General features: G+C 35.2%; 1 protein-coding gene across 4 annotated transcripts in view; it reads left to right on the top strand.

The window, feature by feature from the left end:
* The window catches only part of Inpp4b (inositol polyphosphate-4-phosphatase type II B), a 943,087-nt gene that overhangs the window by 766,209 nt on the left and 151,999 nt on the right, over window positions 1-24,879 (top strand). For all 4 annotated transcript variants that reach the window (XM_010639876.2, XM_019209903.2, XM_010639877.2 and 1 more), the window contains 2 exons: window positions 13,434-13,564; window positions 13,913-14,017. In XM_010639876.2, the coding sequence (XP_010638178.1) occupies window positions 13,434-13,564; window positions 13,913-14,017 (236 nt within the window). The remainder of the gene's footprint in view (window positions 1-13,433; window positions 13,565-13,912; window positions 14,018-24,879) is intronic.

Raw genomic sequence — 24,879 nt, 5'->3', positions numbered from 1 at the left:
TCTGGGTGTCAGTTTCCTCATTTGTATCATGACGATATTAATAATTGTACCTTCTTCAGTGGGTTGTTATAAGTATTGATTGAGTGAATATTTGTCAAGTGCTCAGAATAATACCTAGCATAGAGTAAGTATTCTATCAATATGTAGAAAATAAACACAACTTTGCTATATTAGTCGATTTTCCAATGGTTGTTATACTGAAGACAGTCCATCAGCTGAACACCTGAGGAAAAAATTTGAGTAGGTTCTTTGCGGAACAGAATGGAATTTGTATTCATATAAGTTCCTTTGATGAGAGATTCCAAACTTGTTCTCCTTTTCAGGAGTATTTTCCTGCACTTATCATGAAGTAAAATAAAAGAGGCAACAGGACATACATTTATCTGATCTGTGTACAGAGTTCCTATTCTGCCTCTTAATAGTGACAAGGTATTAAGCAAGTCATTTCATTTCTCAGTCATGTTATTCTTCTGTGTCTTCTAGAGGAATTCTGTCCAACACAACTTCCAGGATGATGGGAATGTTCTGCACTACCTTGTCTCATATGATAGCCATGTAGCTATTGAACACTTATAATATACCTCGTATCACTAAAATATTTATTTTGTTTAGTGTGGCTCTGAAAGAATGAATTCTGAAGCAATGAATTCATGAAAAAGGAAAAAACTTTGCAAAATTAACTTGAAGGTTGGACGGTGTCCCTCAGCCAGCCAAATGTGATACGGAACATCCAGTGATGCCTCTTGAATTTCACGTACCTAGGAAACACAACGGGGCAGTATCTTCACTCAGGGTCTCGGGGTGGAAACTGAATGGAGAATATTCAAAGATCTTTGCAGTTCTGCAGGTGTGCAGTGGAAAGTGGGGAGAGGAAGAGAGCATTAGTACATTTTCCCCTCGCTGCACTTCCCAGTGCCGCTTGTAATTTTCCTGGCTCTTCAGAGTGGAAAGGCATAATTAATATATGCAGATGCTGGAGAAACCTTTATTCAATGCACCGTACCTCTACTTTTAGCATAAGTGGGGTGCTGAGCTTTCAAGTATTAAAAAATAGTTGCTGTTGAAGTTGCGTAACTTCAAAATAAACTAGCAGAATAAGCAAGGCATTATTTAGAAGTAAATACCAATCTACGTATTTCAAGAATAACAAATAGACTCGTAGGTTGGGATAACAGTTATTATTCCTTGTTTTTTTCTAACGCAGTCACCTAAAATCAAATTATAGAATCGTGTTGTTTATCAGATACAAATAGATTCTGTGATTACAACTAAATGCTGTAATAACTGAGTTCTAATTCATATAGTCTTTTCATATAAATTGAATTTTTTTAGTATATACTCAAAACAAGTAAAATATCCACTTATTTTAATGTCAGGTAAAAATCCGAGTGATGATCACTCAGAAATTCTGTCATTTTTCACATTAGATGGCAACTTTAACTACATTGTCATTTATAAAAAATGCATTTAAAAAATAAGCTTGTAATTTATGGATGCAATTTTTATCCCAGTATTAGTTAAAACTCAGACATTTTGAAATGTGGGATAAAAATACTGTGAAAGCTGACATTGCATTGAACTTCGCTCAGTTTTATGGTGTCACCCAAGCACTTTATGAAATTGAAGCCACCCACCAGCCATCTGTGTGATCTGTTCTTCATTGACTCTTCATAATTTATTTTTTTCTAAGTAGATAAATTTTTTATGACTTCTTTTGGGTTTGATTTAAAGTCTAATTTTGCTTAATGAATGAAAGCAGCTTGGCTGTTAAACTTTTCACTTGTTTCCACCTACATGTAGTTTTACTATGAGATAACTACCAAAATGCTCTATTTAAGTTATATAGCTGTTTTCGTTGTACAAAGTGTGTTATGGAGATAACTGTGGGAAAATATTTCTATGTACTCACATAATGATATTTTAATATATTTCTTAGCCACAGTGTTTGGTATATATATTTTTATCAGGCTATTTGGCCCTGTCACATTGTTGTAAATTAATTGTGTTATTTCCAGATAGCCTTTAAGACTTGGTTTACAGAATTTCAAGGAATTTTTAATTTACAGACTCAAATCTTTAAAGTTTATTGTTCTGCATTCACCCTTCTAAAAAAACAAGAGCTAACATGTGTAGCTTTGGTCTCAGAACTAGAGATATCAGTATTTCTTGTATGTGCCCCTTAGACAAAGTGAGGAAATTATTTTTCCTTTGAAGAAGTCAGGAGAGTATTGGTAAAATGGGATGGGAGAAATAAAAGTGCATAGAAGAATTTCGACTATATTTCAGATGTCTCTTTCCAGTTCTCTTTCCACTACAGCCAGCCCACCACTCCCTCCCTTGCTTTTTCTATATCAACCAGAGAAATAGGTATGCAGAGTGAAAAAAGGCTGCATGCCTGTTCACTTGCTGGACCATTTCCCCAATCCCCTCCCTAACTCCCAGAAACACAGCAGCTCCAGGATGTAAGGAGCAAAACTTAAAAACCAGCCACCTATTTAATATCCATGCCAATGTTTTATGCATTCTAAGTGTAACAGTTGAAGCAGGTTTGATTATTTGTCTTCTGGGTCCTTTGTGACTCATTCTGTGTTCAATTATTTCTATTCATTGTTTCACTGAGCTGCTTTATTTTATTTTTTAATCTTATATTCTCTTCATGTTATTCAATGGCTTGTGTTGCAAACACATTATATAAATATAGGGTATACCATGCTATGGAAGATTCAGAGGATTGCAATGACCTCCACAAACTGTGCTTTTTCTGAAAAGGAAAAAGCATGTGTTTTGAAATGTTTAAACAAGCTAAGGCAAAACAAATCATACAGATAGAAGGTTCTTCGTGAAGTTATTTCTAGAGATCTATATGAATATTTCATCAAGTATCAAGAATATCATAGATTGTGGTTAGAATGCCAAGATTCATGAAGCACTAGATAATACTCAAGGAGGCCTTAGAAATCCTCTGTCCCATTTAGAGGCTTAATTTTTATTATTTGCCTTTTATTTTTGTGTATAGCAAAGGGAAATGAGACAGAAGGCAGTAAATGACAAGTGTTTACTGTGTAAAAAGCTTAAGCTTATTAATATTTTACTGTTCCATCTTTTCTTCTCAACTTCTTTTTTCTACCTGTTGGACTCCTAGGGAATTAGGATGTATCAGAGACAAGTTGGAAGATTTATCTCAGTGATAAAACTCTGATGAGAATAAAGAAATGAACTCATGAGATTCTATAGAGAAGGATGATGGCTTTTCCAAAGAGAATTATTTTGTTGTTGGGGTTGGGAAGCCATAGTTAAAAGAGAGAGATTTTGAAGAGGAGAAGCTGTGGTTGCTATAGGTAGAATGAGAATATTTATAGATGGGGAAATATTATTTAAAATATTTTCCTAATAATTAAAATGCATTTACACAATTTATCTCCTTTACCAAAAATAGCAAAAGCTTCATAAAGATACACAAGTATTTAATGCCAACAATAATACCAGATTGCTGTTTATACAACGAGGCAGTGTGACTGCAGTAGACCACATGGCCCTTGTAGTGCTGGACAACATTATGCACTTATATCATTCACCACACACTACTAAAATGTGAAAAGATGAAAACACCCCATAGGGTAACTCACCCTTTGTTCAGGTTTGGTTTTTAAAGTAACAGGCATGATCAAAGTATACAGTGAATATTTAATTGCCACAATTCCCCAGCAGGTAGGAACTCGGATTCGCTAAAGTGTCTGCAGGGCCTGAGGAAAACCTAGGTGTATGAGGTTGATGATGAGGAACCTTGAGAGACCCCAGATAGGCTGGATCATGGGATGCTCTACCTGGGTTTGTTGCCTTTCTGTGAATCTTTAAGGAGTTGTTACTGGCCACCATTTCCCCCCCAGCAACCTAATGTTTTATTTGTAGATAGTTTCTGTGTAAAAATATATCAAGTTATTGAAATTTTCTGAAATATCGTGAATTTTAATGAGAACCTGAACATTTAATTAATCTTAACAATTATTTATTTTGTACTAACTATGTAGATATTTCAGAAAGCTAAAAATCATTCATTTTGGCTTTTTACTATATACTTTGTAGTACTTTCAACACATTCCTTTAACATTTTTTTTATTATTCTTAAATACCCTTATGACAGGAATTGGCAGTTAAATGTTCACAGTTGAAATTATAGAATTTGATAATAGAAATCAAAAGGAATGTATCCATATAATGCAAATAATGCAACATTATATACTTCACATGAGGAAAATTTCACACTATCATATATAACACAAGGAATCAATTCCCTAATTTACAGAATTGAAATAGAAAAATGTCCTTATATTGAGTTTTATTATATTATGCCTTACATATTATTTTTAAAGTTTATTTTATTAGTACATGCTTGCAGTGAATGCAGTTTACAGTCATCCTGGAAATCACCACATGTACATTCTACAATTTATTTCTTTTTAAAAAATCTCTTCCCCCTTCCTTCCCCCTTTCCTCCTCCAGTTCTCCTATCCCAGTTCTCATTTTTATTGATATTAATTTGAGCTCGTATTATGGCATATAATGCTTACATTAATTGAGGTATTGGGCTTATCTTTATTCTTCTTATTTCTCCCTTCTCATGTCTCACCTTTGTTCCCTTGGACCACTTCCTTATTGCAAGAGATCCATCCTCTTATTCCCTTTTATTTATCCTTTATTATTCTCTTTGGTTTTACTTTGCATCACTGAAATGAGAAATACCACGCAGCATTTAAGTTTGTGACTCTGGTTTATTTCACTCAAGATTATATTTTCCAGGTGCATACATTTTCCTACAAATGTCTCAAATTTGTCACTCTTATAGCTAATATTCCATTATTTATACATAGCACATTTTCTTTATTCAATCATTTGATGATTGATGCGTATATAGCTGCTTTCAGGGTTTAACTGTTATGAATTGTGCTGCTATAAACATTGCTGTGCATTGCTGTAGTGTGATGACTTAAACTCCTTGGAGAAGACACCTAGAAGAGGGGTAGCTGAGTCATATAGAATTTCTAATTTCAGTTCTTTGAGAAATCTCCATAATGATTTCCATAATAGTTGTAATGGTTTACATTTCCACCTACAATGAAGGAGGATTATTTTTTCACCACAGCCACACCAGGATTTGTGTTGTTTGATTTCTTCATTGCCATTCTTTCTGGAGTAAGATGGAATCTCAGAGTTGTTTTAATTTGTATTTCTCTAGAGGCCAGAGATGTTGAACATTTTCTCATATATTTGTTGATCACTTGTATTTCTTCCTCTGTGAAGTGTCTCTTGCCCATTTATTCACTGGATATTTAATTTTAGGTGATTTAATTTTTCTGAGTTCTTTGCATATTGCATAAGTCCTTTTTCTGACCAGTAGCTGGCAAAAATGTTTTCTCATTCTGTAGGTTGCCTCTTCGCTCTACTGATTATTTCCTTGGCTATACAGAAGCTCTTTAGTCTGATACAATCCCACTTGTTGATTTTTGCTGTTATTTGTTTAGAAAATCCTTTCTGACACCTATGTGCATAAGTGTTTTACTTATTTTATCTTCCAGTAGATTTTCCTTTCTTGCTGAGGATCGAACTCAGGACTTTGTGCTTTCAAGGCAGGCATGGGTACCACTGCACCAAATCCCCAGCCAATGTTTCTGTTTTAATGCTTAGATCTTTGATCCATTTTGTTTTTATTTTATTATAGTACATGGTAAGAGACAAGGGTCCAGTTTCAATCTTCTGCAAACATACAACCAGTTTTCCCAGCACCACTTATTGAATAGGCTATCTTTCCTTTCCAGATGCTTTTGGCTCTTTTGTCAAAGATCAAATAGCTGTATATATCTGGGGAAGTTTCTGTATCCTCTGTTTTGTTTCACTGATCAAAGTGTATGTTTTTGTTCCAGACCATGCCATTTTTATCACTACTGCTCTGTAATATAGCTTGAAGTGAGATGTTCTATGCCTCCTGCTTTACTCTTGTTGCCCAAATTTGCTCTTGCTATTCTGAGTGTCTTCTGGCTCCATTTGAATTTTAGGATTATTTTCTCTAGTTATGTAAAGTCTGCTGCTGATATTTTGACTTAAACTGCATTGCGTCTGTATTACAGTTTTACAGTTCTGGCATTATGGCCATTTTGTCAATATTAATTTTGCCTGTCTAGGAGCAAGGAACATCTGTTCTCTTTCTTTCTTTCCTTTTTTTTTCTTCCTTCCTTTCTTTCTTTCTTTCTTTCTTTCTTTCTTTCTTTCTTTCTTTCTTTCTTTCTTTCCTTCCTTCCTTCCTTCCTTCCTTCCTTCCTTCCTTCCTTCCTTCCTTCCTTCTTTCTTTCTTTCTTTCTTTCTTTCTTTCTTTCTTTCTTTCTTTCTTTCTTTCCTTCCTTGCTTCCCAGGGATCAAACTTAGGACCTTGTGCTTGTGAGGCAGGCAGTGGAACCAGTGAGCTCAATCCCCAGCCCTGTCTGTCTGTTTTCTGATGTCCTCTTTGATCTTCTTTTGCAGACTACAGTAGTTTTCTTTGTAGAGAGGTCTTTCAGTTCCTTGGTTGGGTTGATTCCCATGTACTTCATTTTTCTTGAAGGTACTATGAATGGTATTTTCATTATTTTCTTCTGTTCAAGTTCATTATTGGTATACACAAATGCTAATGATTTTTGCATGTTGATCTTCTATCCTGCTACAGTGCTAAAGTTAGTTATTAGCTCTAAGATTTTTTGGTGGAATTATTTGATTCTTCCATATAAAATATCATGTCCTCTACAAATAATGATAATTTATCTTCCTATATGTATCCCTTTTATTTATTTTTCTTGCTTAATTGCTCTGGCTAATGTTTCAAGTGCTATCTGGAACAGAAGTGGTGATAGTGGACATCTGTGTCTTGTTTCTGATTTTGGGGGGAATGCTTTTAGATTTTTCCCTGTTTAATATGATGTTGGCTGTTGGTTTGTCACAAACATCTTTTATTATATTCAGGTTTCATCCTTCTAGACCTGTTTTCTTCAGAGATTTTTTTTTATCATGAAAGAGTGTTAAATTTTGTCAAAAGCCTTTTTAGCATCTATTAATATGATCATATGGGTTTTTTAAAGCTTTCTTTTGTTTCTGAGATGTATTACATTTATTGACTTACTTATGTTGGACCATCCTTGCATCTCTGGGGTGAAGTCTACTTGATCATGATGTATGATCGTTTTGATGATGTGTAGCATTCTGTATGCTAATGTCTTGTTGAGCATTTTTGTATTTGTGTTCATTAAAGACACTAGACTATAGTTCTCTTTTTTACTTGGGTATTTATCTGGTTTGGGGATCAGGGTGATACTGACTTCCATAAAGTTGTTTGAGAGCACCCCATCCCTTTCAATTTCTTAGAAAATCTTGAGGAGTATTGGTGATATAATATCCTTAAGGGTTTTGTAGACTTCCAGAGTGAATCCATCAGGTCCTAGGATTTTTTTTTTTTTTAGTTGGTTGGTTCTTTATTATTGTGTCAGTTTCATTGCTTGTTATTGGGTTGTTAAGCATATTTATTTCCTTTTGTATTAGTTTTGTTACTTTGTATGTGTCTAGGTATCTGTCCGTTTTTTAAAAAATTGCTAAATTGTCCGACTATTATTTTTTGAAGTAGTTACTATGTTCTGAATTTTGGCAGTGTGTGTTGTTATTTCACCTTTTTCATTTCTAATAACCTTCATGTAAATCGTTTTTCTTTTTCTTTTGGTAAATCTGGCTAACTGCCTTTCTACTTTATTACTTCAAAGAACCAGCTCTTAAATTCTTTGACTTTTTACTGTTTTTTTTTTAGTCTCAATTTCATTGATTTCTGCTCTCCTCTTTGTAATTTTCCTCCTTAATTTGGCCTTCAAGTAGTTTTTCTTGCTTCTCTAGTATCTTGATATTTCTCATAAGGTTATTTATTTGGGGTTGCTCTGTTTTCCTAATGTGATAATTGACTATGGTGAATGTTTCTCTTTGCACTCCTTTCCTTGTATCCCAAAGGTTTCATTGAGTTGTACAGTCATTATCATTAACTTCTAGAAATTTTAAATTTTCTTCTTTGATTTCTTCTCTAACCTATTGGTTGTTTAGGAGTATGTTGTTTATTTTCCAGGATCTTTTTGCCTTTTCCATTTTTTTTTCTGTCACTGATTTCTACTTTAATTGCATGGTAGTTTCCTATGGGCTGATTTCATTTCTTTTATATTTACTTAAGCAAGCTTTTTGGGCTAGGATGTGATCTATTTTGGAAAAAGTACCATGCGCTGCTGAAAATAATCTATACTTGTTGTAGAGGAGTGAAATACCCTGTAAATGTCTATTAAAGTCCATATGTTCAAGGGTGTGATTCAGCTCTGACATCTTCAGCTTTGTACATCGGTACAAGTATTTACCACTTCTGATATTTACTTCGAGTAATTTGAACTCTATCCCCATATTTTACTGGATGAATTACTTCTGGTTATAACAGCATCACCCAATTCAACCATGTACTTCTTCTAGATGATAGTCCTGGGCATTACTCCCCTCCTTGTCTGTCCTCTGTGCACCCTATGACTGTTTATTATTTCTGGTTGTGCTTCATTGAGGTAGGTAAATTGGAGGGAGGAGAATGGGAGGTGGTTGGATGAGGATGAGGACTGTTAGACACTGTGGGGAAGGCTTGGAAAAAGGATGGTGATAAATGAGAAGAAAAGTTTGATGTGTGTCTGATTATCTTGGAGTACTTTCAGCTAAGTTGAATGGTTAGTAGTGAGAGTCTGCAGAGGATATGTGTGTGGAAACAGGTGAGGTATGGGTAGAAGGAGGCTTACTTTGTGATTGACAAAAGCTCCATGGTTGTCAGAAGCTGGTGAAAATGAAGATAATAGGCTAGGTAAGATATGGAAGAAACAAAGGCTTAACATAGGCAGGAGGGAATATTAATCTAGGAAAAATAAGAATGACTGTGAGGAAGCTAAGTACAGGAAATTAAAAAGCCAGGTGGGAGAACTTATGTGTTTGAATAAGAAGTTCATTAATATACTGCTTTGAGGATTTGAGGTGAAGAAACTAGATAGGGAGCTATCTAGGGGAAAGAAACTAGACACCTATGAGAGCCAATGAAAGAAAAAATATACAAAAGTAAAAAATATAAAAACCATAAAAGAATATAACAAAATTCCACATCACTACATCATTCTAAAAACACACAAAAACCTCAAACCTATGAGATATCTAATGGGAACACACCAAATATTCCAATGAGATATTGCATATGTGATTCTCAAGTAACTTCTTCACTGGAGAGTCTAAATGCTCACTCCCCAGTAACTCCTCTAACTCTTCCTTACAACACTGAAGCTAGCTCAGATTCAGGATTTCTGTCCGCCAGATTGCAGGCATTCTTGCAGATTTTGATCAGGTCTGAATTCTGAGGTTACAAACTCTTCCTCTCCCACTTCCTGGGTGTGATGGTGGTATCAGTAGACATATTCACTGGCATGAAATTGTCTATTGAGTCAGGAGTATTCTTATTTAATCAAATCAGCTATCATCATAACAAGCTAATCAGTTACAGTCGTATCATTCAGGGAAAACTGAGAAATAATATACCATGAGGCCTATTTGGATCTCTCTTTATCTTAGAAAAGAAATCCATGGTAATAGTGTAAGGACCATAACCTCTCAAGTATTGATCCAAAGATAATATACACTAAATGCGATAGCTCTGTCTACTGGTGAAGAAAAGCATCCAACAATAATTTTATAGAAACCATTAGCTAAAGACCAGGGACATAGATTTAGAGGTAGGGAAAGAAAGGAAAAAAATCAGTTTTTAAAGACTTCTTCTGTGTGGTACGGGAAAGAGGAAGTAGGAAGGGAACAAAGAATACTAATGGTGGTAGACGTATGTTATATATTTAGATGGGGATAAGATAAACAGCACAAAATTGGTAGTGAGAGATGGAGATGATAAAAGATCATATGACTAACATCTATATTAGAGCAAGAGTTAAAGGAAAACAACAAAGGAGAAAAAAGAAAGGGCAAATAGAGAAAGAAACAAGAGAAAGAAGTTAGGAAAAAGATATGGATAAAAGTAGAAGGCATGAAATGGAACCAGGGAGAATTCCCTACCCTCTATAAACAGTATTGGAAGAAGGCAGAGGAAGAGGAGCTGACATAAACACTGTACTCATACAATAAAAATAATGAGAAAATAATAGAATAAAAATGGGAGGAAAATGAACAGAATTTCTAAGTAACAAACTCATTTTGCTGCATGGCTCCTTCCCACAGTATATGAAGGAGGAAGAGAGCTCAAGCAAGACATGCCTCTGTTTAAGGTGTTAGGCTACACTCCAGCTGCCAGCTGTGTCCTGGGGCTGTTCTTCCCTCAACCACTCTGGGAGCTTGACAGTGTGAAAAACAGAATATGGCAAGTGGCTGCTCTGGGACAGGTTCACACACCGAGACTTCCCTAGAATGGCATCTCTGCCAGCTCTCCTGCTTCTATTGTGGTGGTGGGCGCTGTACCAGAGTCACTCACCAGCTCTCCGCTGTACAAAGCAGTATTCTGTGTTTTCTTTGCCGGTTCCAAGTGCTGCTTATTTAATCCTGATGCCGTTCTCTGGCTCTCTATAGGTAAAAGTTTTGAGTTTCACTGTGTCTCCCGGATGGTGGCTGGCCAGCTGCTCTCTCAGTGTGATTTGCAAGGTGTCTCCTCTCTCTTCATTTCTTCTGTTTCATTTAAACTTTTTTCTTCTTTTTTCAGTTCCCTCATTGTTCCAGAATAACCTTTTCTCACTCTGATAACTCCCTAAAATATAGGGAGTTTTCCTGAAAAATCTGAGTTGCTGGTCCTCACTGCTCTGCTGTTTTCCTAAGCTGCCCACCAGTTTGAAGTATTGTTCTTCAGTGCCCCTCTTAGGAATACGTATATGAGAGATATTGTTCAATGAGCTACTGAATTATTAGAAAATGACACAAATACATCTGTGTTGTTCAAAGAGTTGACAGTCCTGGGCCCACTTTTTTTGCTTTTCTATGCTGGCTCAAACCAAACATGGTATGTTTTTTGCCATTAGCTCCATGCTGAGACCCACCTATTACCTCCATGGGCACCCTGTCTCCTCACATCAGCCACTCTTACGGTGAAGGCCTGGCTGCACATCCTCAATGGTGCCTGCCATAGTAGGATCCCAGTATTTCTGGCCACCAACTCTTACCCAAGGAGAGGCAGCAAAGTTCTGTTATCACTGGGCAGTTGCTTTCCCAGTGGCTACCCAAAGTGAGTAGTTTACAAAACTGGAAATACAGCAAGTTAATATGCTACAGAATGAATACCTATCAGTGAAATATAGAATAAGGCAAGGAGCTGGCTCATGGATATCTCTTTCTTCACCTACCAGACTATTCCAAGTTTCAGAGGTTCTATATCATTTCTCTGGGTTTATTTTGTGTTGCTAAACAAGTGATTTCCCTGTGTAAATTCTCCTTTTATTTTTACTTCCATGTTGTTGGCCTGAGATTGTGAGAAAAACTAGGCTTAGATAAAGATTTTTAACTCAGTGATTTTTGCTTACAGACATAAAATATGGCAAAAAAAAATGAATATCCCTCGGCTTCCTGATTAAAAAAGTTTACTCATTTTGTAAACTGTGTATCTATTTTAATATATTACAATCTTTTCCTTATTTTTAAAAAATTTAGGGCAACTCTTACCCTTCTCCATTTTGTTTCACTACTCTCCTTCTACAGTACCCCTGTACTTGAACTGTCCTATGTGTGATGATGTCATAGAGGTGGTTTGGATCTTTTCAGGATGCTGGTGCCATCTTTAGCACAAACAGGTTCATCTGTTATTTATATTATAAATTGTGGCACATTAGCAGAATACCATAAATTGTGAATAGCAGCCTACAGCCTCCTTAAGTCACTCCTCACAGAACACTGAACTTTTCTGACCACAATTTCTCTTAGGCAGAGATGCGATGTGTACCAGTTTGTACATATTTGATAGTGAGGCCGGGGCTTCAATATTACCTCTCCTCCCTTCCTTACATTCCCTTTTTAACCATTCTTTCTAATAAGGATTTAGATAAAATTTGAACTATCAACCCATGGTATGTCTATTAATATTAAACAGGAATATTCTGCTAATATTACTGGTGAAAGCAAAGCCTAAAATCTTACCTATGAAATTGAAACATATCACTTGCTATGTATTTAAAAATGGCCTAATTGCCCTGGTTCTTCTAGTCTTGGATATGTCAAGCTTATGAAATCATTTATTGTGACTGTAATTTTTTGGTCTCCAATTTAAATATTCTTCCATCTGGCTGAAGTGAACCTCCACTGTCCATTTTTTCAGACTTCTGTATTTGTCCTTTGGTCACAAACTCCCTTCACACTCATCATCCACCGATCATGTTGTGAAAGCTACTCTTTAAAGAAGTTGCACATGTTATTAATGCTCACAAAGATTACGTAGAGCTCAGATGAAAGACTGCAATACTGAATTGCCGTCCTCTTGAAACAAAACAAAGACAGGTACAAACATTTGAAAGCAAGTCACATTTTTACACATCACCCATTATTCTTGCATTTAACAGGATGGTAAAGATTCTACATCTTCTGAATTTATTAGGTTGGTATTTAGAGTGTTCCATGGCCAAAATAGCAAAGAAGGTTCATCACTGCTGGCTAAATTAGCCTCATGAAAATGTTGTTGGTGAAAGGTTACAGAAATGAGTAAGAGATCTATCTGAGCAGCATATTACACCATTTATCACTATAATTTTAGAAAGGTATTCTAATGATTTAAATGAACTTGGCTAAAGGGTAGATATTTAGATGAAAGTTAATAATTAAAACCCAAAGGGCATGATTATCTCTTCCTTTTGATGAAAAGGGGACAATAAATATGCATACAGTCTTTAGACTATTCTTTTGGGAAAACTGGTGCCAAGGAAACCATATCTCACAATAACATTTATTATTTGAAATGAAAAATGTTACAGCAATATTACATATATATTAGGTCACCTGAGTATGTCATGTTTTTTCAGACTAGCCTTTCTTATATTGTTTTGGTCTTAGATCATCAAAGGCTGGAATTTAGTTATTTTTACTTTGATGCTTTAGTATTTGCTTTTAATAGAGATTTCTTTATATATTAAGGATAGTAAATTCACCGTCTCTGAAAATTTCATCAAGGAATTTAAACTTTTTTGTGCCTTTGTTGTAATGTTTTTTAATATTTGTGTAATCTAAAGTACATATGTTTTCTCTTGTGTTTAATTTTAAGCTAGCAGACTCTTAACTTTTCTGAAAAGGATATTGAAACAATTTCTTATTAGCTGTACAGCTCTGATTGAAAGTTCTGTGTCTACAGATGTAAGATCACATTGGTTTCTCCTCTTTTGTATTCTTAATAGAAACCAGGAGATAAAAGAGCTTGGCGAACTTTCTCCACACTGGGACAATCTAAGGAAAAATGTCCTGATTCACTGTGACCAGATGGTGAATATGTACCAAGAGATTCTGACAGAACTTAGCAAGGAGACAGGTGCGAAACCAACTTTCAAACTGAACTGCATTTCACGTATATCTTAGAAAACAATAACAAAAATTGTTTTTATGGAGATAAAAAAGTCAAAGCTTTCTTTAAAAATTATCCCTAACTTTACTATTCAGAAATCCAGACTAAGGAAATAGAAATTTTGTTCTTCTACCTTATAGTATTATTATAAGAATAATTAAAATATTTTAATAATTGAATTTGAGAAAACCCATAAATACAAGATGTGTTTTTCTTTCTGAAGATCTTTTAATATTTTTGTCACATGTATGTGTCAACTTATACACTGGTGAAAATGTATTTATTTACCAGTAATGTTTCACTTTTTCCTCCTAGGGTCTTCTTTCAAATCAAGCAGCAGCAAAGGAGATAAAACATTAGAATTTGTTCCAATAAATCTACATCTGCAAAGAATGCATGTGCATAGCCCTCACTTGAAAGGTATTATGTATGATTTTTTATAAATGGAAAATTATCTCACAGTGCACACTTTAAAAAGCTTGGCTATTGACAGAATTCAAAAGTTTAGAAGCTGCATAAGGATGAAGATAAAATAATAACCAAAGTGCCTACTGATCTCTAGTAGTCCAAAAGCGACTTCAATATGTTTGTTTCTGGATTTCTTGGCCATACCCTGTCAATGTGAGGTCAAAAGGGAATAGCAATAAACATGCACAAAGACTGTATCAGCTCCCTCTGTGAGTATTCGTGATGAGTAGTAGTTAATAAGCACTAGGGCTATTGTTTGAATTAGAAATGAGAGAGAGAGGGCTGAGGATTTAGTTCAGTGGCATTGCGCCTGAGTTGGATTCCTGGTAGCAGACAGAGAGGACGCTTGGTTTTTACCTGTCTTTTTAAATCATAGCCCCAGAGTGGGTCCACATGCCATTTATCTTAGAGGTGACTACTTACAAAACCATTTCTCTGCTGTCGGAACAAGTTTGTATGATAAGATGAAGTGAGTGGGAAGTGGTAGAGTGTGTTGATGTACCCAGTCGGTCAAGGAGAAATATGTGAAAGTTTTCATAAGGATGCTTAATAGGGGCTACAAATATGGGGTCCTATTACATTTGGCATAATCCCTCACCATTTCTTCATACAGTGCTTTAAATCTTATCTCACTCTGTACTTTTTACTCTACCAGCTGTTGCTGTGTGTCTGAGAGTCCTATATATCCTCATTTTCCAGGCAAAGTCCCAGATGCTTATGCCTTGTCCTAGCATCAGTGTTATTGGTGCCTCCTTACCCTTTCATCATCAGAAGTCTCCCCTTTTGAGTAACAAATAAACATCTTTCTAGTACCAGTTTGCGAGGCAGCCAAAAGCAATGTTGAATCATTGAATTTTCCATAGTAAGTGCATTCACACAATCATACCCACATAGAGATGTGTAAAGACACACTCCGTTGCCACATTTTGTAGCTGTTGCCAGAAGTGCAGTGGTTAGAGGTTCAGAAAAGCAGAAATAAGTGAATCTTTGTGCACTGTTAGTGGAAATGTAAATAGTATACATGTGGCATTTGGCATCACTGGAATGAAATGGAACTCTCAGTTTTATCAGAACTATTAATCAAGCAAGACCTTATTAAAACACAGTGAAGTCTTGAATTAATGAAGTAGCTCTGTTTGGAGAAAAGATGATTTACAGAAGCATTTTGGAGAAATCATCACAAGTGAGTCTGTAATGACCAATGGAATAAGACAATGAAGGAAGCGGATAATTTGGATTCTGTACTCATTGATGGATGGTGGTGTCATCAAGCTAGTAAGACTGAGATGCCAAATTGGTATCAAGTCATCTCTAATTTCATGTTTAAATATTTAATAATGGTCCTTAACACACTTCTACCAAACAAGGAATCATTATCAAACTGGCCTTTCATGTATACTTCTTTCTGGAAAATGAAAGACTCATACGAGATGTTGTTTTCCAAGATACATGAAAAAGAGACTAGAATGAAGTAGGATGCAAGCAACATGATTTTCTTCCGATTCTCTGTTTTGAACAGAAAATACTTAGAACTAAAAGGAAGAAATTCAGAAATGCAAACAGTTTACACTAATTTGTTTGATTTGGAAAGTGTTTCAGCCTCCTGGAGATGCTATAACAAAATACCATAAATCAGGACCCTTAACTAATCGGAATTTATTGTCTAACAGTTTTGTAGGCCAGTGGTCCAAATTCAAAGCATCAGGAGGACTATACTCCCACTGCAGCTTGTAGAGAAATCCTTCTTGACCATGGAGATCCTTGGGTTTCCTGGGATCTTGGGCACATCTTGCAGATCTTCCATTTCCATGGGGTGTACTCCTGTAACCGTATTTGTCTTCTCCTCTTTTTCTGTGTGTATCTCTCTGCATTTAAACTTCTCTATTAAGGACATTGGGCATGTTGTTCTAGGGCCCACCCTAGTAACCTGAGTTAAGCTTGATTTATCTGCACATTTAAATTTTATATGTCTTGGAAATAGCACATAAATGAGAGGATTTTCTACTCTTATTGAGTTTATTGGTACTTTTTAAGTGTACAGTACAGTTACATTCATCACTGGAATCTTATACCTTTACATGACACATCTGGGCTCTCATTTTTTCCCCATACCCCTGCCCTCCCTTGGATTTTTGACAAAGCTGTTGAAAGAGACTAGTTCTGCTCTTTGAAGATCTAAGAAAATGAAGGAAATAACTTGTACCCTAAGAGTATTAATGAGAAATGTATTGAATTGTACTTTATTCTGACTTTTTCCTAAAGCTATTCATGTATACCTATATGTAGTCTAAATACATGTACATCAAATATGTGTGTATGTAGACATAATATAAAATATGTTATATTATCAGGATACTATTTTAAGAACAAGTGTATGATTAAGTTTAGAAGGTATCATTTGAAGTTAGACTTAACATAAAGTAGGTATGTATGCACTAGCCCTCAGCTGTACTTTAATAGAGATTGAAAACTCCACTGAAATTTGGAGGCCCTACCTTTTGCTTCTTTGTCTTAACTAAGTTATTTGACCTCTCTGAATGCCAGTTTTCTTACCTGTAGAATAGAAAAATTGAAAGTTATAATAGATGGTAGAAAACCAAGTTTTATACTTGCTTATATAACATATTGAATAGATTTTGAATTGCAGTTAAATTTATTTTATTTAAGATTCATGGTGTCTGATTTGAATGTTCAGCTGCATTACAGAGAACATTTTGCAAGTTAATGATGCGAGATTGGTTAAGCCCTGGTATTGCACTGGTGAGTTATTTGGATGTAGTCTGCTTTTTTATTTCATTCTTGCCCTTAGTGAATTACACCTACTCATGCTTGATTGATAAGCCTGCCACATTTAGAGAAGCAACTTTGCACACAATAGCAGACAGATTCACCCAAAAGAAAACTAGTTCTCAAAACAAACAGCTGAGCAGAACTCACGTTATGATATCACATGCTGATAAATGAAATAGCCTCCAGGTGACTTTGGGTATCATACCCAGCCCCATTAAGTTAATTTTTCTCCTCATTTATGATTTATATTAAAAGCAACAAGTACAGTCTCCACATGTGGGATCTAAGCCAGCAGTAGCAATAGAAAAAATATCACCAAAATTTTAAAAAAAGTTCTTCTAATACAAATTAATACATTGATTTTCTTAGAACATCAGCTCCAGATATTATAAAACACGGATTCTTGTATTATAACATCCTATTTTAATTACTTTATATGTTGTAGATATACAATAGCAAAGTATTATATTTTGCTGTGAGATCTAATGAATTCAAATTAAAGCTTTTTTTCCAATCACTGGAGAAGTAATAGTTTAGTGACAGTTTACACCTAGTAATTATTTACTTTTTAAGTAACTATGTAATAGATTTGTCTGTAATTTATAAAATGGAAACTTTTATGGAACTTTGCATTATTAATGGACAACTGATTTTAAATCTGTGTGGTCAGTGCACATTAGCTATATAAGCATGATTTCACAGTGTAATCCCATTCTGTTATATAAACATGGTCGGATGATCAGTGTTTGACACAGCATCTGTGAGGGACAGGTAGAGTATGGGGGAGAGACTCAGGTCTTTTGGTTGAGTTTCTCTTGTGATTCAATTAGGGGTCCAGAGACAGTTAAGATTAAAGGAGTACAGCTGCCTAGTTAAAAATGGATGTGGTACTCTTAATGTGTACCATTTTTCATTAACTAAAGAAACTAGAAAATAGACCTGTCTACTATTGTTGTAGTAAATGCCAATGAAATTAAAGCCTGAAGGAGCCAAAGATATGAACCTAACTATTCCAACTTTTAGATATTAGTAACTAAAATTATAAGTGACAATTACAAAATATTGACTTCCTAAGATAATCACCTTGTTACTTCTCTATAAAGTTTTGAGTTTTGAAAAAAAATATTAGAGCTGGAGCTGAAAGAACATTTTCCTAGCATTTGCTAGGTCCTGTATTCAGGCTTCAGAAACCCACACCTCCAGCCAATAGTGATCTGTTTTAAATGTGACAAACTGTCTGTTTTGATGTTAATTATTATAAAAATATACACAGTGTGTTCTTATTGCAGATCCTGTGACAAAGTGGATAGATCCATAGCTAGAGAATGAAGCTGTTTCCTTTGGTTTAAATTCATGTAATTATTAAGAGCATTCAGTAGCTACTTTCCAGTTGTTTCCTTTGGAGTCACTCTTTGGCTATCAAAGTTAAAAATGTAGAAGTGATTTCAAAGTGTTCAAAGTGATTTCTGGAAGACCTGAAATATACAGAAGCTACTTAAACTCAAACTCTTTGAACTTCTACAAAATACGCGCACAAAGATCAATCCTAGCTTGTAGAGGGGTGGCTCAGTTATAGATGGACAGAATCTAACTGTGATACAGGAAAATGAAAGCCACAAGAGGGACATGTGTTCTTTGATATCCAGACACAGTCTGTGTCTGTAGAAAAGATTTCTTGGTATCAATGAAATACTTTTACGTTGGGAGGTAGGGAAATGAGAGAAATGCCATTTGGGAATTTAGATAAGGTGCTATATATTCTGAAATTTATTTCACGAAGTTTGAAGTGAACAAAGTTTCAGGAACTTTGCTTCAGCAACTTTGCTTCAGAACATATAATGACCTCATTTTTTCAAATACTGATCGTTTTGCTGCTTTTTAGGTATATAATTGTGCCCTATAATTTCATCTCCCTCACCTTTTTATTTTTTTTTATTTTTGTATTGTTAATATGATGGCAAATGATAGTTAAAGAGAAGATTGGAAAAAGAGCCAACCAAATTAAATTCTGAAAAAGATTAAATAAATGAAGAATACAAACCTGGTGCCATTTTTGTTAATTTTTTTCTTATAGGATAAACAATAAAGTTATTTCATTTGTATAGGATGTTTGACCAAATATGTAAATATGTTGATAATAAGAGTCCAAAGTCCTTAATGCCTGAGAAAGAGGTTACAAATAAATAAAAGGAAAAGCTATAGTGAATCTTGTGATTTTGGATTGAAGTCAGGTATATGAATATGAGCTTGCATTTTTGTTTCTCTTGCCAGAGTAGATAGAAGGGTAAACAATGATGTGTGTTTGCATTAGTAAATGTGCATAATTTCCTCACTCTAGTCACTGAAAGGGATGCCCAGTGTCACTGAGTTTAACTAACAACCCTCAGGGCTTCGTTTCTTAATGTTTTCCCAATTAAAAGTTCAGAGTTCCTTGAAAAGTTTATTGATCCCACAGCTAAGCAGAGCTTTTGGTGACATAAAGTATATAAAGGACATTAGAACCAACTTGAAGGGCACTAGACAGCACTGAATCATAAACGCCCATGAATCCAGGTGTGAGTCACCTTTCTGTTTTAGTAACAGGTACCTGAGATTATCACCTTACAAAGAGCAAAGTTATTTTGGCTCACACTTTGGGGGCTTCCCGTCCATGAGCAGGTGGCCCTGTTGGTTTGGAACCGTGGCGAGACAGCACCTCATGGTGGGAATGTGCGGCAGAGCAAAACAGCCCAACCCATGGCTGAGAAGTAAGAAAGGGAAGGGCAAAGCAATTACGAGATCACAGTATCACAGTCCCCTTCGAAGGCCTCCACTGACCTACAGCTTCCTACTAGGGCCTATCTCTCAAATGTCCCCCACCTCTCAATAATACCACCCTGAGGACCAAGCTTTTAACAGATGGCGCTTGGAGGGACATTCGCCATGCAAACTATAGCAGTCTCTGCTGTTACTAATACATGACGTAAGAATACATGAATATAGGACAAAAGTCAATTATTTCCCTCAGAAGATTTCCAATTAATACATGTGGGAAAATGAGAAAACCATAAAAAAATTCAAATATAACAGTAATAATCGCCATGGGCAAGACATCAGTGAATGCTAACATTAACAGATGAAATTTAAGAGGAAATATTATATTTGCAGTAAAACAATAGGTCCCCCAACCATTGAGGAACTCTGTAGAGGAGAATCAGCTATTGGAGTGGCAGCCATTTCAATGCATTAAGTTTCAGCTCAGAGTGACGCATGCCAATTTAATGAGCACGCCGGTACGATGCTCTCATTTAGGAACCTGCCCAGTACTGAAGAATCTCAGTCCAGTCATGAAAAAATATAAGAAAGCATCCAAACAAAGGAACATTCTGTGAAATAATTGACCTGTACGCTTTGAAAATGTCAAGGTCATGCACCCGTCCCAGTTTGCAGGAGAGGACTTGGCAACTAAGTAAATGGGAATTCTAAAAGAGAAAGGAATGGTAGTAGAAAAATTAACCCAACTATATCGTCTTCTTTAGTAGTATAGTGCAAGATTAATATCATAGTTTTGATAATATATTTTTGGTTATAAAAGTTATTAACACCAAGCGAACCTCATGTAGAAACTCTACTTGGGTTTTTCAATTTTCCTGGAACTCTAAAATTATCCCCCAAACAAAAAATGTTTTAAAGGATTCAAATGATGATGAAGATTTTTTGAAAGAATTTTCTGTTTCCTCTGGTTTTAAATGGCATATGAATGTCTAATTCAAATGCTGTGGAAATGATTTAGTTATATGATCTTTTTCCTATCAGGTTCTAGTTATCTTTCTGTATATGTAGTTAGTTGTATTTTACTATATGTCTACTTTGGCAATTTCTAATAAGATTTCTAAAAAATAGGCATAAACCTTTTATTCTATTAGGAATAATACTTCACTGTATAGTTTAAGACAAACAAGATAACTTATATTGAGTCTTAAAATATTTATATTTATTTATTCATTGACTCTTTTAAATACCTGTAATGTGAATATTACAGCAATCTATGTTTCTGAGAAGACAACATTGAGTGCATGAAACCTATAATTAAATTGTTTAAAACCTAGAGACAAAAATAATTACAATGATTTTATGCAGTTTAGGAACCAATTAATGTTATGATAAACACATGGATCTAGGACTAATATAGCACAAAGGAAGAAGTATTTGCTGCTTGACAGATTACACAGAGAAATGAGTTGGAACTTACAAGACCTAGGTACAAGATTTGCAGGTGTGAAGAAGGGAAAATTGAAAAGGAGAAATTCAGTCTTAGGAATGGGAAGAGCCTCTGGAGAGATTGTGAATTGCAGCAGAATTAAAGGCATGTTACTAGTTGTGCTATTTATATTCTGACATCTTAATAGCATGTGCAGACTGTCTTTCCATTAATTATCTTAAATTAGGAATATGACTCGTGGGTATAATTTAGGTCAAAGAAAATCCTCTTCCTTCAAAATTTATCACTCCCTCTTCTAACAGTCACATGCAGTAAGTTTGCCCACATGGTGGATTTGTAGTGGAAAAAGTGAGAATGATTCTAAAATAGGGAAATAGATTGCAAAAGACATTGGCAAATTATGAATATTTCCAGGGATGATAAATGAGACAACTGCCCTCCGAGACAGTGGAATCCAGCAGGAAACAAGAGGAAGGTAGCTGAGGGAAGATCAGAAAGATGTGTGGACAGAAGGACAAGGTATGTGGGTATGACAGAACTGCAGAATTTTTTTGAAATAGAAAAATTAAAGAAAACAAAAAAGAAGATGAAAGAAATGAGAATCAATTTAAGAATCAAAGTTAGAAAAAAATAAGGATTGTGTAAAAACAGAATTGATACCCAGTCATAGATCAAAATTTTTTGCTTTATAACTTAAGTGTGTTCATTTTTGAGAGGTATTGTGGTACACTTTTAGGCCTGATACATAAGAATTAAATCAAATTTAATAATAAATTTTGGGGTCCGACTTTAAAAATTTTACCAAAAGTAGCACGTGTTCAATGGGTCTTTAGATTGTGATGAGTAAAGAGCAGGAAAACAAAATGCAGTTCAGTTTAGTCATCTTGATTTTGTGAATTACAAGTTTTTGTTTGGCTTCTGAAATCACAAATTGGTAGGTGTTTAGTCTCCTTTGTGATGTCATCCCTGAAAAATCTCCACTGCAGAAATAAGTATCTAGGGTTTCTATGCAAACAAATTTTATTGTTGTTGCTCTTTTTGCTGTTTTTGTTGTTTGCGGTACCAGGATGGGACTCAGGACCTTGTGCTTGCTTGCAAGGCAGGTGTCCCGCCACTGTGCAAATTCCTCAGTTTGGTCTCCAGTGAAAGAAAAAGCGGGATGGTAGGCGGAGGGAAAAAGGGAGAAAGGAAAATGTTATTTCTTGCTAAAATATTCAGGAAGGATTCAAGGAGATGGAAGAAACTGAGTTTGATTATGAAAGAGTGGAATTTCGGTGACCCATAAAGAAATGGGAAGGAAGTGAACACAGAACCAACCTCCCCAATACAAGGGCAAAATGTACACATTTCAAAGTAATATTCAAAAGATATAAAAATTTCATTGCAGCCAGACAATAGTTAGTAATGCAATAAATGATGACTATTCCTATGTGCCAAGCACAAAGGATATACCCTTGAGCATGATTATCATTTCTACTTTTTTGGAGCTTATGAAAATACTGGAGGATGGAGGCAAGCACAAATTGGAGTCTGATTATTTATGTACTGGATATGGTATTGAGGTATCTGAATATCCTTTTATCAATATTTCAAATTTATGATGATATATAGTGACGAGGGAAAGGGAAGAATTACAGGTGATTCTGAGACCACCCTGGGAGGCTTAATGTTGCTGCACTGGCTACGAGGAGCAAGGGAGGAAGAGCTGGTTGGGGACAAGAAAAGAAGTCATGTGTAATAGGCGGATTGACACTATGAAATGGTTACACGCTGAATTATTTAATTTTAAGGAAACCAGAACCGGCTAGCAATGGGGATTTATTTCTACAGGCCTTAGTGAAATGACCATACATCAAAACTAATAAGGGATAAGTTAATCAATAGAAAACAGAAAAGAAGAAAGTCAGACCAGAACTTACAGAAAGCTTGTTAATAACTTTAAGAGTTATATTCACAGGTGATTTAAGAAACGCAAACTACTTCCTTTGGATATAAAAATGATCAGCTTTTATTATCAGTTAATATGATTCAAGCAAGTTCTTTCTCTTCACTTACCTGCAGTAGGAGTCCCTTGGCTACTTCATAGGGAGGTAGATTCTAGGAAGATAGATGAAGAGAAAGTTTCTGTTCCTAGAAAGTAGCTTTGGAAATGGATAATTTGGAGAGATAGATTTACTATCTCATTTGCATGTTCTCCTTACAAGGCACTGCAAGGAATCCCAGCAACATATTTGTAAACAAATGTCAGCAAATTTTGCAAAATTAAGTACTTTAAACCTCCACCAGTGAAGAGTTATGTTTCTTTCTAATCAAGTTTCCCTTCTTCATCTTTTCCTTTTTGTTGTGTGGTGCTAGAGAGGTCACAGGCTTCTTTAAGTCCCAGGGAGAGGAGATAGACCGTTGTCTCTGGAACTGAATTAAAGATGCATTTAGCTTGAATTGAGAGGGATTTATAGATAGATAGATGGATAGATAGATAGATTATATATATATATATATATATATATATGCATATATATACATATATATGTATATATATGTATATATATATATATTCATAGATAGATATATTATATATATATATATATATATATATGCATATATATACATATATATGTATATATATGTATATATATATATATTCAGCTTTCAGCTTTATCTCTTAACTTATCATGTCTCTTAATATATCTTAGTTACTTTTCTTGCTGCTGAGACAAAATACCCAACACCCAATGCTAAAGAGGAAAAAATTATTTATCTTACAGTTTCAGTTCATAGTTGGCTGGCTCCAAAATAAGGTGGCATGGCACAGGGGCATCACAGAGGAGAAACAGTTCATGGTGAAGCAGGGCAGGCAAAAGGCAGCAAGCAACAAGTGACAAGCAGCAGGCAGGGAACAACTACAGCCCTCTTTCTTTTTCCTGTATTTTATCCAAGGTACTTGCCCTGAGTCCCAGAATTGCACCATGAATTAATCCCAGCATCACATTTTTGATCCCAGCATCACATGCTCTAGACCCAGGCACCTCCAAAAAGCCCCACCTATGACCACATGAGACTTTGGTGTATTTGTGTGGGGTGTCCAGATACAAGCCATAACACTGTATAAATTGACCAACAAGAATGGCATATATTTGATATGTACATTTGATAAATTTGGATATAGCTATACAGACATGCGATCATGACCACAATCATGGTAATAGATCTGTCACCTCTGACAGTGTCCTTAATGTCCCTTTTGGTTTTGGTATTGTTGTACTGTCTTAAGGCTTAGCCTAAGATTTACCATCTTAACAAAACTTTGAGTATGCAATAAATATTGTTGTAAAACAGTTCTGTAGAATTTGTTCATCTCCCAGAACTAAAACTTTATGACCTTTTAAGGAACTTTCTATTTCCTACTTCCCCTTGACTGGCACCATGATACTCTCTGATTCTGTGAGTCTGACTGTTTTATATTGCCTCATGCACAATAAATGGAGTATGTATTTACCTTTCTCTGACAAGCTTCTTTTACTCAGTGTAGTATCCTGAAGTTTCATCCCTGATAAAATATCAACATTTCTTTTCTTCTTAAGATGAAATAGTGATTTTGGTCACTCTTGTATACTTTTAGTGTTTTTGGTTACCTGAGTTTTGACAAAAATACTGCCGATCATTTGCAATGCTTGATGATTTGTTATTTTGCATTTACTTTGCATTAACCTAACAGCTGACTGTATTCAGAAGAATGAACCTCAGTATCATCTTCCCTTTCAAATGGAAATGTCTATCTGGATGGGGAAATGAGTTAAAGTTAAAAATCACCTTTCTTTGGTGA

Source organism: Fukomys damarensis, unplaced genomic scaffold (genome assembly GCF_012274545.1).
Source record: "Fukomys damarensis isolate Sample0158 unplaced genomic scaffold, DMR_v1.0_HiC HiC_scaffold_38, whole genome shotgun sequence".
Taxonomy (NCBI): domain Eukaryota; kingdom Metazoa; phylum Chordata; class Mammalia; order Rodentia; family Bathyergidae; genus Fukomys; species Fukomys damarensis.
Note: the sequence above shows the minus strand (reverse complement) of the source record. Positions and strands in the feature narration are given on the sequence as shown.